Source organism: Lepidochelys kempii, chromosome 9 (genome assembly GCF_965140285.1).
Source record: "Lepidochelys kempii isolate rLepKem1 chromosome 9, rLepKem1.hap1, whole genome shotgun sequence".
NCBI classification, from domain to species: domain Eukaryota; kingdom Metazoa; phylum Chordata; order Testudines; family Cheloniidae; genus Lepidochelys; species Lepidochelys kempii.
This window is the reverse complement of record NC_136388.1, coordinates 809,506-828,534: the sequence shown is the minus strand read 5'-3', so window position 1 is coordinate 828,534 and position 19,029 is coordinate 809,506. Positions and strand designations below refer to the sequence as shown.

The 19,029-nt window shown below is 48.5% G+C and overlaps 2 protein-coding genes across 4 annotated transcripts in view; both read right to left on the bottom strand.

The window, feature by feature from the left end:
- The window catches only part of LOC140917023 (very long-chain specific acyl-CoA dehydrogenase, mitochondrial), an 86,650-nt gene extending 72,644 nt beyond the window's left edge, over positions 1–14,006 (bottom strand). The window contains exon 1 of the mRNA XM_073358968.1: positions 13,928–14,006. The gene's annotated coding sequence lies outside the window, so the exon portion shown is untranslated. The remainder of the gene's footprint in view (positions 1–13,927) is intronic.
- The window catches only part of LOC140917024 (D-beta-hydroxybutyrate dehydrogenase, mitochondrial), a 50,735-nt gene that overhangs the window by 17,732 nt on the left and 13,974 nt on the right, over positions 1–19,029 (bottom strand). For 2 of the 3 annotated variants that reach the window (XM_073358973.2, XM_073358976.1), the window contains one exon: positions 13,928–14,038. The exons of the other annotated variant lie outside the window; for it this stretch is intronic. In XM_073358973.2, the coding sequence (XP_073215074.1) occupies positions 13,928–14,038 (111 nt within the window). The remainder of the gene's footprint in view (positions 1–13,927; positions 14,039–19,029) is intronic. 3 annotated transcript variants of the gene reach the window in all.

The window sequence follows — 19,029 nt, the reverse complement described above, 5'->3', positions numbered from 1 at the left end:
TCCTAGAGCTGAAACCAGCAGATACTGTCCTAAATAACCCCCCAGGTACTCTGGCAGCACTGGACAGTTTTTCACAGAAACAACCTACAATGTGTGACAAAGTTCCTGCTCTACCTTGGTGGGTCTTGCGCTTATTGGCAGATTCGCTCGCCTTGGAGCTTCACGGCAACCCTCAGCTTGGCTGCTTTTCTGAACCCAAGTCCAGGTCAACTCCTCCTGTGTCTGACCAGGAATTGGGAGGATTTGGGGGAACCCGGGCCCGCCCTCTACTCCGGGTTCCAGCCCAGGGCCCTGAGGAATGCAGCTGTCTAGACTGCCCCCTGGAGCAGCTGTGTGACAGCTACAGCTCCCTGGGCTACTTCCCCATGGCCTCCTCCCAACCCCTTCTTTATCCTCTCCACAGGACCTTCCTCCTGGTGTCTGATAATGCTTGTACTCCTCAGTCCTCCAACATTCTGCGTTCTCATTCTCAGCTCCTAGTGCCTCTTGCTCCCAGCTCCTCACACGCACACCACAAACTGAAGTGAGATCCTTTTTAAACCCAGATGCCCTGATTAACCTGCCTTAATTGATTCTAGCAGCTTCTTGATTGGCTGCAGGTGTTCTAATCAGCCTGTCTGTCTTAATTGTCTCCAGAAGGTTCCTGATTGTTCTGGAACCTTTCGTGTTACCTTACCCAGGGAAAAAGGACCTACTGAGCCTGGGGCTAATATATCTGCCTTCTGTTACTCTTCTGTAGCCATCTGGCCTGACCCTGTCACAAAAGACAAAAGCTTTAATGTTACCGTGGATGTGATCAGAGGCTGACAATCTCCTCTGTTTCAGTGTGGTTGCCATGATGGGTGGAGTGAGAAAGATGGAAGAAGGAGACAGACTATTTGGTGTACTTGATTTTTAAAAGGAGATGCAGTAGAAATGCTGCTGAACCACATAGTATATATATGCCCCACAGAATTCCTATCCCATTACTTCATAAAGTAGAAATGGAGTTAAAGAGAATGGAAAAGAGTGACAGAATTGAGAAAAGCTCTGAGCCAACTGCATGGTCTGCACCGATGGTACCTGTTATAGGGAAAAATACGAACTTGCATGGATCTTAAAAGACTTATTGAAGCAGTAACAAGAGAAAAATATATCCTTCCAGCACCCAGAGACTTTCTTCCTTACATGGCAGGTGCTACTGTGTTCTCCAAGCTTGATGCCTCAAGTGGTTTCTAAGGGAGTGCTACACTGACTACATTAATTACACAATTTGGGAGACTGTGCTTTCAAAGATTACATTTTGGGATTACCAGAATTCCTGACATTTTCCAAAGAAAGATGGCAGAGCGGCTAAGGAACATAAATGAGGTTGTCATTTTTATGGACAAAATTTTAGTATATGGGTCATCAGTGGAAAACAAGACAAAACCCTCAGTAAAGTTCTGAGCTTAATCAGTGAGCCTGGACTCAAGCTAAATAAAGAAAAGTATGTTTTCCACCTACACCAAAATGAATTTTGGGGACAGATAATAAACAAAGATGGAATTAGTCTTCGCTCTGAGAAACTAAAAGCAATTAGAGAATTGAATGCATTTGTTCCAGAACTGAGATGCTTAATGGAGATGGTACATTATTTTGGCTAATACCTGCAAGACCTTTCTTCAGTGACAAAATCCTTGAATGAACTAGTAAAGTGCAATACATCCAGTTTATGAGGGCCAGTTTCAATGTTCAGCAATGCAAACAAACACACAGTGATCACTGCCAGTGCTAGTAGCTATGTCCTTGGTGGTGTACTGTTGCAGGTATGTGGGTCTGAGTGGAAACCAGCTGCGTTCAAAAACGATATGCACCGATTGAAAAGGAGTGCCTTGGCACGGGTATGAGCATGTGAGAAGTCCTACAGATATCTGTGTGGATTACGTTCCTTTAAACTGATAACTGCCCATAAACCTCTTCTAAATTTATCAACGGAAAAGACCTTTATCAAGTATCAATGAGATGCCAATGTCTTTTGAACAGGCTCATGCAATTTAACCCAATCACTGAATATACTCCTGGTAAAAAATCTGGTAACAGCAGACACATTGTCATGGAGCCCCACATTGCACTCAAATATCTGTGGGATAGAAGATGATGTAAAGGCTTTTGTAGATGCTGTGGGAACTTACAGACAAGTGTCAGGCAGGAAACCCGCTGCAAAGAGCAACATTAAGAAGTTTTTAGCTACATTTGGGCACGTTGGCCCTAGTATCTGAAGAACACAATGGCTGTGACAAGAGACTGCTTTGCTGTATGCAGACAATTAAGCAAGTCCAATGGCCTAATGATTAAAGGTGATTGTACTATCATCCAAAATGCTTTGAGAGGAGAAATTCTAGACCTCATCTATCCAGGACATCAAGTACTAGCAAAATGCCATGAATGAGCCAATCAGTCAGTGTGGTGGCCTGGAATCAGCAAGGACATGAAGAATAAAATGTCTTCATGTGAACACTGCAGAACTAACAGACCAACATAACACAAAGAGTCTCTAATAACAATACCTCTACCAACTTTCCCAGACCTAGAGAAGAGCTCTATGTAGCTCAAAAGCTTGCATCTTTCACCAGCAGAAGTTGGTCCAAAGAAAGGTATTACTTCCCTCACCTGTCTCTCTAACACCTTTACCAGACAGCCCCTGGAGGAGGCTAGCAGCAGATTGATGCATATTCAGAGGACATCATTACCTAGTTGAAATGGATCATTTTTCTAGATACATTGAAATAATATATTTGAAAGATTCAACGTGTTGCAGTGTTACCAAGAAATTAAAGAGCGCATTTGCCCATTCTGGTATTCCAGAACAATTATTGCTAGACAACAGACCACAATTCACTGCAGCTGAATTTACGTCATTCCAAAGTATGACTTTGAACACACCACTAGCAGACCGCATTACCCACAAGCAAATGGAGAAACTGAGAGGGCAGTACAGACAGTGATGAAATACTGAAGCAGGAAGATCCATTCCTTGTTCTTCCCAGGTACAGGCCAACACCAGTAGTAACTACTGGGCATAGCCCCGCCCAGCTTCTGATGGGAAGGCAACTCATATGTACTGTTCTAACCCTGGAAAAAAATCTAGCCCCAAAGTGGCTAGTGAGAGGAGTGGCTGAATTAGATCAAAAGGCAAAAACTGGTTATGAACATTTTTACAACCAATGTCACTTAGAATCGCCTGATCTGGAACCCGATGGCCATGAAGGAAAAGGATGGAGAACTCAAGTTGTTGTAAAGAAAAAGAATGCAGCGCCCAGGTCACACACCATTGAGACAGATGGCAGGGAGTTCAGCAGAAACTATTGACATCTTCAGTTTGTTCCTGAGACTCAATAATCAACTGAGAACAAGATGCAGAACAAGGAAGAGGAAGATGAATCTACTCCGAACGTGCCAGGCGAGCCATTGCAAGGGAAAGACAGCCTAGTCGCCAAGATGTTACCCATTGTGGCTATATGAAGAACCAGTATGATTCAGGGATGAGTAACACACAGACATGTATTGACATTCAAAAAGTAAGTTTGGAAAAAAAAACAGTTTTAGAGTTTTAAAGTTATTAAAATACAGAAAAGACCAAAAGGGGGGAGATGTGATGGGAAGCTTAAACTGCCTTATAACATGTAGTCACTCGGTGGCACTGGGTGAAGCGTCCAGTCACACATCTTGGCAGACTGTTGGAGGCAGGCTACACTTTGTGTACAGTAAAGTTTAGTGTGGTGGCTAGTGCCCGTTTTGCTGCTATTCCTGGGTGGCTAACCTGGTACAGCCATGTCCCGCGCACTTCCCTCCCCCTGCCCTTGGGAAGCTCGCCCTCCCTCCTTGCTGCAGCTGCTCACCACAGGCGCCTTTCACTGGAGTTGACTTTGCTCTGCCCTGCCTGCTTGTGTCATCACAGCCCTTCACAGCGCAGTCCTCGCCACCCCCTCTGCTCGGGGGCTGCTCTGGTGCTTGGGGGCCAGCAGCAGAGCAAACCTTCCCCTCCATGTGGGCAAGTCTCTTCGTTCTTTCCTTCAGTTCTCGCCTCTCTCTGGGGATGGGAAGTGCCCATTCAGTCCTGACACGGATCATGATGTGGGTCAGGCCGGTCACAGCAAGGCCCATGTGGTGTGGGGTCATGTCATGGGGCAGGCAGGTCTCAGCGATGCCCTTGTGGGGTCATGTCACGGGATGGGCAGGGCATGGGGAGGCCTGTGGAGTGTCGTGGGGTGGGGATGCTCAGGGGGGCGCAGCACCGTGAGGTGGGAAGGGCACAGGGAAGTCCTTGTAGCATGGTGTCATGATGTGGAGCAGGCGGCGCAGAGGGAGGCCTGTGAAGCACAATGTCACTGGGCAGCGTAGGTGGATTGCGGGGAGGCCTGTGGAACATCACCGGGCAGGGCGGGTGGGTCACCAGGAGGCCCGTGGAGTGCGGTGTCACAGGGCGGGACAGGGGAGGTCACCAGGAGGCCCGTGGAGTGCGGTGTCACAGGGCGGGACAGGGGAGGTCACCAGGAGGCCCGTGGAGTGCGGTGTCGCAGGGTGGGGTGGGGTGCGGGGGTTTCACCAGGAGGCCCGTGGAGTGCGGTGTCGCAGGGTGGGGTGGGGTGCGGGGGTTTCACCAGGAGGCCCGTGGAGTGCGGTGTCACAGGGCGGGACAGGGGAGGTCACCAGGAGGCCCGTGGAGTGCGGTGTCGCAGGGTGGGGTGGGGTGCGGGGGTTTCACCAGGAGGCCCGTGGAGTGCGGTGTCGCAGGGTGGGGTGGGGTGCGGGGGTTTCACCAGGAGGCCCGTGGAGTGCGGTGTCGCAGGGTGGGGTGGGGTGCGGGGGTTTCACCAGGAGGCCCGTGGAGTGCGGTGTCACAGGGCGGGACAGGGGAGGTCACCAGGAGGCCCGTGGAGTGCGGTGTCACAGGGCGGGACAGGGGAGGTCACCAGGAGGCCCGTGGAGTGCGGTGTCACAGGGCGGGACAGGGGAGGTCACCAGGAGGCCCGTGGAGTGCGGTGTCGCAGGGCGGGACAGGGGAGGTCACCAGGAGGCCCGTGGAGTGCGGTGTCACAGGGCGGGACAGGGGAGGTCACCAGGAGGCCCGTGGAGTGCGGTGTCGCAGGGTGGGGTGGGGTGCGGGGGTTTCACCAGGAGGCCCGTGGAGTGCGGTGTCACAGGGCGGGACAGGGGAGGTCACCAGGAGGCCCGTGGAGTGCGGTGTCACAGGGCGGGACAGGGGAGGTCACCAGGAGGCCCGTGGAGTGCGGTGTTGCAGGGCGGGGTGGGGTGGGGGAGGTGTCACCAGGAGGCCCGCGGAGGGCAGAGTCACAAGGGAGGATGTGGTGGGGTCACCAGGAGGCCCGTGGAGTGCGGTGTCGTAGGGAGGGACGGGGGGGGGTCACCAGGAGGCCCATGGAGCACAGAGTCGTGGGGCAGGTGGGATGTGGGGAGGCCCAGGTGGTTGTGGTGAGTTTTATTGGGAGTAGCCCAGGAATCAGCGCTGCTTCCAAGATGCCATGGGAGACCTAGAGGATTTTCTCTTCACACGGCTCTTAACACCAGCTCTGATGCAGGATGTTTCCATTCTTATTAGAATCAGATTACTTGTGATCGCTTAGTCCAAACTGGCTCCTTAGCCCAAAGCCCGTTACCAGGGAGTTTTCACAAATGCTGCCCATTAATGCAAATTCGGAAGAAACGCTGAAGACCAGCATCTTACTACAGAAGGGCCTGACCTCAGGGGGTGCCAGGTGCTCCCAACTTCCACCAGTGTCGAACAGGTCCCACAGCCTTGGACAGCTGCTCCCTGCCTGGGCTGCTATTCTCTGAGGGGCTCCATTCACCATTCCTGTACCACGCCCTCGCTGCCACCTCACACGCAAGTCAAGAGGCTGCTCTGCCATATCCCTGTTGTTTGAGGAACCCACAGAGGAAGTGCTGCAATTTAAAACAGCTGTGCCCATTTGTCTCAGCAGGACAATCTGGAGCTACAGCCTATAAAACAGAGCTGGAGAGGAAGTGTTTAATGACTTGGGCCCCGATAACTACCATGGGGGCCAAAATGCACTGCGGGAGCTGTGAGAAGTAGCAGATATGGGGTATGGCTCCCTTGGAATGTGACCCCGCCACCGTCCATTGCTGAAGGGGCAGTGGAGACCTCTCAGTGACTGTAAGGTTTCTGGAACGTGACAGCATCAGGGAAACAAGAATAAAAACCCTGTGCTCTGATAAAGCAACCAACAGCAAGCCACAAAACAGACAGGTGATAGTGATGATTCCATATGACCTTTCCTCCAAGGATCTCAGAGCACTTTACAAGGACGGGTGAGTATTACTACATTCTTTGTACATATGGGAAACTGAGTCACAGAGTGCTAGTGTAACTTGCTCAAGGTCATGCAGCAAGCCAATGATACCACTGGGCATCGACCCTACGTTTCCTGATTCCCTGACCCCACCTCTAAATGCTAGACAACCAATGGACCACAACCCCAAGGCGTCATGAAAGGCAAGCAAGGGACGTGTGCTGTGGATGTTGCAAGGGGTTGAAAAATTTATAACAATCTCTAAAGCGAAAAAAAAAAAAACTTGCTGCCCCACTCCCTGCATAAACTTTTCCCTTCAAGGTCAAGTATTTGCTCTCAACATCTAGAAACACATCCAGCTGTAAGTCCTGTAGGCTTAGGATGGTTATCAGTGAGACATTTTTTATTTTTACTTTTATAGTAAGTGTAAGGAATGATGGGGGTGATGAAAATAATTTTTTACTTTAAAGGAGGCATCACCAACCTAAAAGACTGAGAAACCCTGCACTGGACCACTCTGCCTCCTAGGCCAATACCGGTTGGGGTCAGGTTTTAACTTGTGACCAAGAGGTGAAACTTCCTTGCTTCTGAAAATGACCAAACTGGTCATACAGAACTCGAGATAGTCTGGCTGACTGTGGGGTCAACTTAGTTCATTTATTTGCCCTCTCTGCTCTCCACTGGTGTGCATATCTCCTGAAATAGCCCTCCCTGTTAAGAATGATTCCACATTCACTCCATCCTTCCACCTGCTGCTCCCATCCCATGCCTGAGCACGCTGCAGTGAAAAGTGATGCAGCAGCGAAGGGCCAGTTCAAAGCACCGCATGACGCTAGTAAGAGAGGATTTACAGAGCCTTTGGATGGAAATTTTCACACAACGGCAGTTGTCCAACAGGACTTTCTTCTGCCAGGTTATGAAATATGTCAGCTGGGGTATCTGGCCTGGCCAACTTTCCTCTCTGGTGCAATGACAGAACGTAACCTTCATTGACACTGGGCAGCCAGGTGGGTTATGTTCGAATTGTACTGCGGGGGTTTCTGGGAGTACAGCTGTGGTCTCCAGCCATCCAAACACCTGGATACATAGAATCATAGAATATCAGGGTTGGAAGGGACCTCAGGAGGTCATCTAGTCCAACCCCCTGCTCAAAGCAGGACAAATCCCCAATTAAATCATCCCAGCCAGGGCTTTGTCAAGCCTGACCTTAAAAACTTCTAAGGAAGGAGATTCTACCACCTCCCTAGGTAACGCATTCCAGTGTTTCACCACCCTCTTAGTGAAAAAGTTTTTCCTAATCTCCAACCTAAACCTCCCCCACTGCAACTTGAGACCATTACTCCTTGTCCTGTCCTCTTCTACCACTGAGAATAGTCTAGAACCATCCTCTCTGGAACCACCTCTCAGGTAGTTGAAAGCAGCTATCAAATCCCCCCTCATTCTTCTCTTCTGCAGACTAAACAATCCCAGCTCCCTCAGCCTCTCCTCATAACTCATGTGTTCCAGACCCGCATCATTTTTGTTGCCCTTCGCTGGACTCTCTCCAATTTATCCACATCCTTCTTGTAGCGTGGGGCCCAAAACTGGACACAGTACTCCAGATGAGGCCTCACCAATGTCGAATAGAGGGGGACGATCACGTCCCTCGATCTGCTCGCTATGCCCCTACTTATACATCCCAAAATGCCATTGGCCTTCTTGGCAACAAGGGCACACTGCTGACTCATATCCAGCTTCTCGTCCACTGTCACCCCTAGGTCCTTTTCCGCAGAACTGCTGCCTAGCCATTCGGTTCCTAGTCTGTAGCTGTGCATTGGGTTCTTCCGTCCTAAGTGCAGGACCCTGCACTTATCTGTATTGAACCTCATCAGATTTCTTTTGGCCCAATCCTCCAATTTGTCTAGGTCCCTCTGTATCCTATCCCTACCCTCCAGCATATCTACCACTCCTCCTAGTTTAGTATCATCCGCAAATTTGCTGAGAGTGCAATCCACACCATCCTCCAGATCATTTATGAAGATATTGAACAAAACCGGCCCCAGGACTGACCCCTGGGGCACTTCACTTGACACCGGCTGCCAACTAGACATGGAGCCATTGATCACTACCTGTTGAGCCCGACAGTCTAGCCAACTTTCTACCCACCTTATAGTGCATTCATCCAGCCCATACTTCTTTAACTTGCTGACAAGAATACTGTGGGAGACTGTGTCAAAAGCTTTGCTAAAGTCTAGAAACAATACATCCACTGCTTTCCCTTCATCCACAGAACCAGTAATCTCATCATAGAAGGCGATTAGATTAGTCAGGCATGACCTTCCCTTGGTGAATCCATGCTGACTGTTCCTGATCACTTTCCTCTCATGTAAGTGCTTCAGGATTGATTCTTTGAGGACCTGCTCCATGATTTTTCCAGGGACTGAAGTGAGGCTGACTGGCCTGTAGTTCCCAGGATCCTCCTTCTTCCCTTTTTTAAAGATTGGCACTACATCAGCCTTTTTCCAGTCATCTGGGACTTCCCCCGTTCGCCACGAGTTTTCAAAGATAATGGCCAATGGCTCTGCAATCACAGCCGCCAATTCCTTTAGCACTCTTGGATGCAACTCGTCCAGCCCCATGGACTTGTGCACGTCCAGCTTTTCTAAATAGTCCCTAACCACCTCTTTCTCCACAGAGGGCTGGCCACCTATTCCCCATGTTGTGATGCCCAGCGCAGCAGTCTGGGAGCTGACCTTGTTAGTGAAGACAGAGGCAAAAAAAGCATTGAGTACATTAGCTTTTTCCACATCCTCTGTCACTAGGTAGCCTCCCTCATTCATTAAGGGGCCCACACTTTCCTTGGCTTTCTTCTTGTTGCCAACATACCTGAAGAAACCCTTCTTGTTACTCTTGACATCTCTTGCTAGCTGCAGCTCCAGATGCGATTTGGCCCTCCTGATTTCATTCCTACATGCCCGAGCAATATTTTTATACTCTTCCCTGGTCATATGTCCAACCTTCCACTTCTGGTAAGCTTCTTTTTTATGTTTAAGAGCCGCTAGGATTTCACCGTAAGCCAAGCTGGTCGCCTGCCGTATTTACTATTCTTTCGACTCATCGGGATGGTTTGTCCCTGTAACCTCAACAGGGATTCCTTGAAATACAGCCAGCTCTTCTGGACTCCTTTCCCCTTCATGTTAGTCCCCCAGGGGATCCTACCCATCCATTCCCTGAGGGAGTCGAAGTCTGCTTTCCTGAAGTCCAGGGTCGTATCCTGCTGCTTTCCTTTCTTCCCTGTGTCAGGATCCTGAACTCAACCAACTCATGGTCACTGCCTCCCAGATTCCCATCCACTTTTGCTTCCCCCACTAATTCTTCCCGGTTTGTGAGCAGCAGGTCAAGAAAAGTTCCCCCCAGTTGGCTCCTCTAGCACTTGCACCAGGAGATTGTCCCCTACACTTTCCAAAAACTTCCTGGATTGTCTGTGCACCGCTGTATTGCTCTCCCAGAAGATATCAGGAAAATTAAAGTCACCCATGAGAACCAGGGCGAGCGATCTAGTAGCTTCTGCGAGTTGCCGGAAGAAAGCCTCATCCACCTCATCCCCCTGGTCCGGTGGTCTATAGCAGACTCCCACCACTACATCACTCTTGTTGCTCACACTTCTAAACTTAATCCAGAGACACTCAGGTTTTTCTGCAGTTTCGTACCGGAGCTCTGAGCAGTCATACTCCTCCCTTACATACAGTGCTACTCCCCCACCTTTTCTGCCCTGCCTGTCCTTCCTGAACAGTTTATAACCATCCATGACAGTACTCCAGTCATGTGAGTTATCCCACCAAGTCTCTGTTATTCCAATCACGTCATAATTCCTTGACATCACCAGGACCTCCAGTTCTCCCTGCTTGTTTCCAAGGCTTTGTGTATTCGTGTATAAGCACTTGAGATAACCTGCTGATCGCCCCTCATTCTCAGTATGAGGCAGGAGCCCTCCCCTCACAGACGTTCCTGCCTGTGCTTCCTCCCGGTATCCCGCTTTCCCACTTACCTCAGGGCTTTGGTCTCCTTCCCCCGGTGAACCTAGTTTAAAGCCCTCCTCACTAGGTTAGCCAGCCTGCTCGCAAAGATGCTCTTCCCTCTCTTCGTAAGATGGAGCCCATCTCTGCCCAGCACTCCTCCTTCATGGAACACCATCCCATTGTCAAAGAATCCAAAGCCTTCTCTCCGACACCACCTGCGTAGCCATTCGTTGACTTCCACGATTCGACGGTCCCTACCCAGGCCTTTTCCTTCCACGGGGAGGATGGACGAGAACACCACCTGCGCCTCCAACTCCTTTATCCTTCTTCCCAGAGCCACGTAGTCCGCAGTGATCTGCTCAAGGTCATTCTTGGCAGTATCATTGGTGCCCACGTGGAGAAGCAGGAAGGGGTAGCAATCCGAGGGCTTGATGAGTCTCGGCAGTCTCTCCGTCACATCACGAATCTTAGCCCCTGGCAAGCTGCAGACTTCTCGGTTTTCCCGGTCAGGGCGGCAGATAGATGACTCAGTCCCCCGAAGGAGAGAGCCCCCGACCACCACCACCCGCCTCCTTCTCTTGGGAGTGGTGGTCGTGGAACCCCCAATCTCAGGACAGTGCATCTCATGCCTTCCAACCAGCGGAGTCTCCTTCAGCTTTCTCCCCCCAGACATATCATCTGGATACAATGGCCACCTTCAAATATTTCCTAGTCAGCTTTAAATTATCTTAAAGGAACACAGAAAAGTAAAAAATATATAAAAATTCCTGCATTTCGTTTCATCTGTTATTAGTAAAATCTTCAATTGTTATATCAAAACCTGAATTGACTTGGCCCTCCCAGTTGCTCCTTTTTTTATTTTCCTCTAGGCTTGGCCCATGGAAATAGACAGGCCATGTCATTCCCCAGGTCTCCTGCACTGGGGTTACCCCAGGGGGCTGTTTGGAAGATGAAGTCAGAGCAGAAAGGTGCTGCCCGCCATTCTGGTAGCATGTTGCTCTGGAGCGCCATACTCTGTACTCACAGCCAGTGACCCTAGAGCGTTTGGGATCCAGCTTCCTGAGGGATCCATATCTGCCCAGGGGATATCACCATAGGTGCAGGCTCTGTGGGTGCTCCGGGGCTGGAGCACCCATGGAAAAAAATAGTGGGTGCTCAGCACCCACCAATCAGCTTTCCAGGGGGGGCCCCACATATCAGCTGTTCGGCAGCAGGCGGTGGGAGGAGGGGGTAGAGCAGGGGCAGGAAGAGGCAGAGTGAGGGTGGGGCCTTGGGAAGGGGCAGAGTGGGGGCGGGGCCTCAGGGCGGAGCAGGAGCGGAGCACCCATCTGGAAAGAAGAAAGTCAGTGCCTGTGGATACAACTACAGCTACAATTGTTGGAGACACTTAAGCTAACCACAGCCCTGGCTTAAAGCCGGGGGGCCGCAGGAGGAGGAGGAGAGTGGCCTGCTGGCCGCACATTTGCCCTGAGTTGTCTGAAGCTCTGGAAGTCTCTCCCTGCGTTGCTTTTCAACACCCCAAATATGCTACGTGGCCTCTCCCGCCAACCAAACAGAGTTCACAAGAGCTCTGGCCGCTGCCCAGGAACTTAGAGTCTACACTGATATGGCAGAACAAGTGAGGGGCACACACAGGCAGAGGAGGGTGAGTAGGACAATGATAATATCACTAGCTACCTCACTATCCCCTTCAAATCCCCCCCGTGCCCCACTTTGCTGAGGTGCCTACAAAAAACATGACATTGGTTAGGCTGCTGGTGTGCAGACCTCACTGCCTGTCATGCCAAGCAATATTCTTTCATTGTATACTTCTCCTCCATCTATCTGTATCCTGTTGTCATTTGTCTTATACTGAGGCTGTAAGCTTCTTGGGGCAGGGGCTGTCACTTTGTTTTGTTTTTGTACAACACCTAGTGCAATGGGGTTCTGGTCTATGATTAGGACTCCTACGCACTACAGTAACACAAATAAATACATGGCAGCCATCTGTCTCAACAGACAATGGTGTAAGCACTGAAGCAGTTCAGATATTGTGTGTCATGTTACAATATCATGAATGGTTAATAAATCGAATTCCTGAGCAACAGCAAATAAAAAAAATTATCTTATCATCATGCGTTTGACTTTGCTTTTTGCTCTTAAGATATGCGATGTTGAAGACGTTCCCATCTGATCTTGTACGGGAATGTACTGCCCTGGTACTAGATGAGAAAGTATGATCAAGCAGGAGAGAGAAGACTATATCAGAGTGTTGGTGCCTAAACACATCCCTGTTGGACACCCCTGCAGATTTCAAAGCTGTTGGATTGATCACCGTTACACTGGATTGTAGCCTTCATGCCATCATGGAAAGATAAAGATCAGACTGAGGAGGACTGGGGGCCAGCCAATCCTCTCTAGTACTCAGAAAAGGCCCTTTCTGCTGATCAGTTCAAAGCCTTTGTTAGATTTATGAAGTCAACGTAGAGAGATTTTCCTTGTTCTTGACACTTTTCTTGCAGTTGCCTCAGTCTCAAGACCATGTTGATAGTTGATCTGTCAGGACAGAAGCCTCACTGACTCTCTGGATATACATGTTCAGCAAGAACTTGCAGTCTTTTGAGAATGACCCACACAAATGCCTTGCCAACACTAAAGAGGGAGATTCCTTTGCAGCTGCTGAAATCACTCCAGTCTCCTTTGTTTTTGTTCAACATTATGATGTTGGTGTCCTTCATGTCTTGCGGTCCTCCTCCTGCCCTCAGGCAGGACAGCAAGACATTGTGCTTAAACATATGCACAATCTGATGTGTGACCAGTTACCTCTGGCCTGAACCTTCCTAAACCGGAGTTACCTCTGAGCCTGCCTAAGCCTGATGAGTCATCAGAAGCATCCTGTGGTAGGCCCCACACATCCAACCAGGGTTCAGCCAATCCACAGGTGAGGACCCACCCAGCTGATTCCAAGACAGGTACACAGGCTCCTAAGGGAAGCAGTCTCTCCAGTCTGCTCAACATCACTACCAGGCCGGGAACACACCCATTGCCTAGTAATTCTGACAGACTGCTTCTACTCCATCCAGCCCTTGATCCTGTTGCAGCCTGCTCCAGCCTTTGCCTGCTTCTTGCCAGCTCCTGTCTCAGCTGGCTGCCCAGAGAGTCTGACACCTGTCCTCCTTTCTTCTGTACTTCAGATGGAATTCTGTCTTTTCCTGTAGCCATTCCTGGTGCTAGGAGGTGACTGACTTTACAGACGGTTCTATATCAAGATCTTGGGTAATCTAGAGATCTCATTTAGAGCTACTTCAGAAACAGTGGTTTCACATGAACAGAGTTCCTGAAAGTGTTCCACCTGGCATTGCATCTATTTGCTTCTGTCGATGATGTCTCTAATAAGAGATTCGAGTGGGATGGTTTTCTTGGCTGAAAGACCTATTGATTTGATAGTCTGTTAGGGCTTTTCCACAGCTAGCTGCTTTGACTCCGCAATGCTGAGCAAGAAATGTGGAAGTCTAAGTAAAAATATGTTTAATTTGAATTTTTTTTAAAAATGCAGAGACATTTTCATTGATCACAGGCTTTAAATCAGCATGTTACTATCCCATTAAAATGTGCCCTTCACAACCTCTAACAGAGTTAACTTAACATAGTACTCACCATCAGCAAACAGCCAGCAAAGACAGTGAATCCCTGTGCATGCAGCTGCTTTGCCAAGGCATGTCCAAAGCCTTTGTCACAGCCTGTTATTAGCACTGCCTTCCCGTCAACCTGTGCAGGGGAAGCCAACAGTTTAGAGGGAGTGGATACACTCTGTGATAGCAAGAGCTATTACAATGCTGCAGAAGCCCATTAAAATTACAATACATAGCACCGGTGCAGCTCGCAGCCCAACGAGTAGGCTTAGCACATGTCAACAGTATTTTAGTAGGGATATTGGCTACACCATATGTCAACAAGCCCTAAGTTGTTTTGAAGTTGTCCTGATTCTACCCCACCCCTTGCACTTCCATTTACACTCATGCACAGTGAGTGTGAGACATTACCAGACTCAAAACCCTCTACACATTTATAGCATTTCACACCTACTGTGCACAGCTGTAAATGACACCACCAGCTGCAAGGCACAATGGGCCTGACACTGCTGTCACACTGATTTTACACCAGTCTAACACCATTGACTTTCTCCTGGTTGACACCAGTGTAATTGAGATCAGAATGTGGGCATTTTTGACCAGAAATGCAATGAGCTCTCTCTTGAAAATGCACTGTACAGCACATAATACATGCTTCCATTCTAACAAGAAAACCAGATTTATGTTACAATGACACTGACAACAGTTCCCTTTTTAAAAAGTAAATCAACGTAGAGAGACAGAAAAAGGCAGCAAAATTTCAGACACCAGCAACAAGAGAAGATGACACCAAAATTCCACAAAACATATTCAGACTCATCTAGTAGGCTGGACACAGCAGTTGGGAGGAGCAGTGGACTGGGACTTCAGAAACCTGGGGTCTATTCACAGACCTGTCTGCCCTGCTGGGTGACCATGGACAAGTTACCGCATTGCTCTGTGCCTCAGTTTCCTCACCTGAAAAAATGGGTCTAATGCTACTTATGTTGCTTGAGCTCGATGGATGAAAAAATGATGTATAAGAGCTAGGTGGTATTGTTATTGCTCCCCATCAGGATGGACACAAAAGTTGCTCATGTACATGTGAAGAGCAAGTGCAAAACTAAAATAATAAGAACAACTCACAAAGATTAACCTGTGTTTAATGTATAAACAGACCTGTGAATTCTTATTCACATGTTCAAAATGAAAACAACTGGTCAGTTATTGCTGCAATATAGGAAAGATAGAATCATAAAAATGTAGGTCTGGAAGGGCCCTTGAGAAGTCACCTAGTCCAGCCCCTGCACTGAGGAAGGACCAAGTAAACCTAGACCAACCCTGTCAGGTGTATATCCAACCTGTCCTTAAAACCCACCAGCGATGGGGATTCCACAACCTCCCTTGGAAGCCTCTTCCAGAGCTTAACTACCTCTGTAGTTAGAAAGTTTTTCTAGTATCTAATCTAAATCTCCCTTGCTGCTGATTAAGCCCATCACTTCTTGTCCTACCTTCAGTGGACATGGAGAGCAACTGATCACTGTCCTCTGTATAAGAGCCCTCAACATATCTGAGGACAGTTATCCGATCCCCGCCCCGCACCCCCAGTCTGCTTTTCTCAAGACTAAACATGCCCAGTATTTTAACCTTTCCTCATAGGCCAGGTTTTCTAATTGTTTGATCATTTCTGTGGAATACCTTACTTAATGATATTTTAGAGTGATTCAACAGGGCATGCAAGAATGCAGAATGTATGTTAGCAGGTCTTTTTGATACACTGCAAAGTCCAACTTGCCAGTGCATGAACACTTAATCTGGCTTTAAGGTATTCGATTGGTATTATCTTTTTTCAATGGGTGGGTACACTGATGCACAATGATTCAATGTCTTGTCTAATGTCATAAGAACAGCCATACTGGGTCAGACCAAAGGTCCATCTAGCCCAGTATCCTGTCTTCCGACAGTGGCCAATGCCAGGTGCCCCAGAGGGAATGAACAGAACAGGGAATCATCAAGTGATCCATCCCCTGTCGCTCATTCCCAGCTTCTGGCAAAGAGGCTAGGGACACCATTCCTGCCCATCCTGACTAATAGCCATTGATGGACCTATGCGCCATGAATTTATCTAGTTCTTTTTTGAACCCTGTTATGGTCTTGGCCTTCAAAACATCCTCTGGCAAGGAGTTCCACAGGTTGACTGTGTGTTATGTGAAAAAATACTTCCTGTTGTTTGTTTTAAAGCTGCTGCCTATTAATTTCATTTGGTGGGCCCTAGTTCTTGTGTTATGAGGAGTAAATAACACTTCCTTATCTACTTTCTCAATCATATCTCCCCTTAGCCATCTCTTTTCCAAGCTGAAAAGTCTCAGTCTTATTAATCTCTCCTCAGACAGAAGCCGTTCCATACCCCTGATAATTTTTGTTGCCCTTTTCTGAACCTTTTCCAATTCCAATATATCTTTTTGGAGATGGGGCGACCACATCTGCAGACAGTATTCAAGATGTGGGCATACCATGGATTTATATAGAGGCAACATGATATTTTCTGTCCTATTATCAATCCCTTTCTTAATTATTCCCAGCATTCTGTTAGCTTTTTTGACTGCCCTGCACATTGAGCGGATGTTTTCAGAGAACTATCCACAATGACTCCAAGATCTTTCTTTCTTTCTCTTGTGTTATGAGAAGGAGAAAAGAACACTTCCTTATTTACTTTCTCCACACCAGTCAGGATTTTATAGACCTCTATCACAGGGGTTGGCAACCTTCGGCATGCAGCCCATCAGGTTAATCTGCTGGTGGGCCGCGAGACAGTTTGTTTACATTGACCGTCCACAGGCAGGGCCCCTGCAGCTCCCAGTGGCCACGGTTCACCGTTCCTGACCAACGGGAGCTGTGGGAAGTGGCGGCCAGCACATCCCTGCGGCCCACCGCTTCCCGCAGCTCCCATTGGCCGGGAACAGTGAACCATGGCCACTGGGAGCTGCGGGGGGCCGTGCCTGCAGACGGTCCACGTAAACAAAATGTCTCATGGCCCACCAGCAAATTACCCTGATGGGCCGTGTGCTGAAGGTTGCTGACCCCTGCTCTATCATATCCCCTCTGAGTCGTCTCTTTTCCAAACTGAAAAGTCCCAGTCTTATTAATCTCCCCTCATATGGCAGCCATTCCATGCCCCTAATAATTTTTGTTGCCCTTCTCTGCACCTTTTCCAATTCCAATAAGTCACACAGTAAGCCAGTGGTAATTTTGAGCACAGAACCCAGAAGTCCTTAAACACACAATCTTGTGCTCTAACCCCTAGGACATACTCCTTCCCCCTTTGACTGAACTCCCCGTCCCCTATTCTGTTCATCATGGTACTGTCAGTTATGTGAAACAATTAAATTTAAAAGCTTAAGTGAGCCAGCAACACCAAATTGTGTGTCCTGTTTATGACTGTAATGTTCTATAGCTCTCCAAACTGAAGCTAGGGCTGTATAATATAGAGTTTGTATAGGCTTCCTTGCGGCACTATCTTTCAGGCGATGATGATATACAATAAAAAATAGTAAGAGGAAGCAATAAGGAACTTAGGTTTAAAATGTCTCTGGGGAGTGGCTTGCAACCCAATATTCCCTGTGTTACGCTACAAGAGACAGTTTCTGGAATAAGGGCCTCGCACTCTGGCAACTTGTCCAGCTGTCCCTTCCAGATGCTCATGCTCCTATTTTTTGTTTCTGCTGATGTATGTAGCAATAATAAGGTAAGGGGATTAATGTGGAAGAACTACAGTGTGATAAGGATCAGATCATAGACAGAAGCAGACAGAGCAGAAACTGATAAGGGAATGAGTTACATCCCATCCTTGACCCACTGAATCATAGAAGATCAGGGTTGGAAGGGACCTCAGGAGGTCATCTAGTCCAACCCCCTGCTCAAAGCAGGACAAATCCCCAATTAAATCATCTCAGCCAGGGCTTTGTCAAGCCTGACCTTGAAAACCTCTAAGGAAGGAGATTCCACCACCTCCCTAGGTAACCCATTCCAGTGCTTCACCACCCTCTTAGTGAAAGAGGTTTTCCTAACATCCAACCTAAACATCCCCCACTGCGACTTGAGACCATTACTCCTCATTCTGTCATCTGCTACCACTGAGAACAGTTTAGATCCATCCTCTTTGGAACCCGCTTTCAGGTAGCTGAAAGCAGCTATCAAATCCCCCCTCATTCTTCTCTTCTGCAGACTAAACAATCCCAGTTCCCTCAGCCTCTCCTCCTAAGTCATGTGTTCCAGTCCCCTAATCATTTTTGTTGCCCTCCGCTGGACGCTTTCCAATTTTTCCACATCCTTCTTGTAGTGTGGGGCCCAAACCTGGACACAGTACTCCAGATGAGGCCTCACGGACAACAAATAGAGGGGAACGATCACGTCCCTCTATCTTCCGGCAATGCCCCTACTTTTTCACCCCAAAATGCCTTTAGCCTTCTTGCCAACAAGGGCACACTGTTGACTCATATCCAGCTTCTCGTTCACTGTAACCCCTAGGTCCTTTTCTGCAGAACTGCTGCCTAGCCATTCGGTCCCTTGTCTGTAGCAGTGCATTGGATTCTTCCGTCCTAAGTGCAGGACTCTGCACTTGTCCTTGTTGAACCTCATCAGATTTCTTTTGGCCCAATCCTCCAATTTGTCTAGGTCCCTCTATATCCTATCCCTACCCTCCAGCGTATCTACCATTCCTCCCAGCAACAATAAGCCCATTGAGAAGGGGTGTTTGTGATAAAGCACTAGGCTGGGACTCAGGACGTTCAATGCGTGGCTCTGCCACAGATTCCGTGTGACCTGCGGCTAATCACTTAGTGGCTCTGTGCCTCCGTTTTCTCCATCTAAAATGGAGACAGTAGCACTGCCTGGCCTCACAGGGGGCCATGAGCATAATAAATACATTAATGACTGTGAGGTATTTGGATACTACTGTGATATAGAAGTAGTTAGACGCACTGCACACACATCTCCCAGTGTTTGTGTACAAGTGATTGGTTTGTGTGAGCAAACACCATGAGCACACACACTCACACACAGTGTTGTACACCCATTCAGAGTTGTGGCTGTGCAAATGTACACCTTTCAAAATAGATCTCTGTGTAAATACCTCATGTTCCTGCTCTT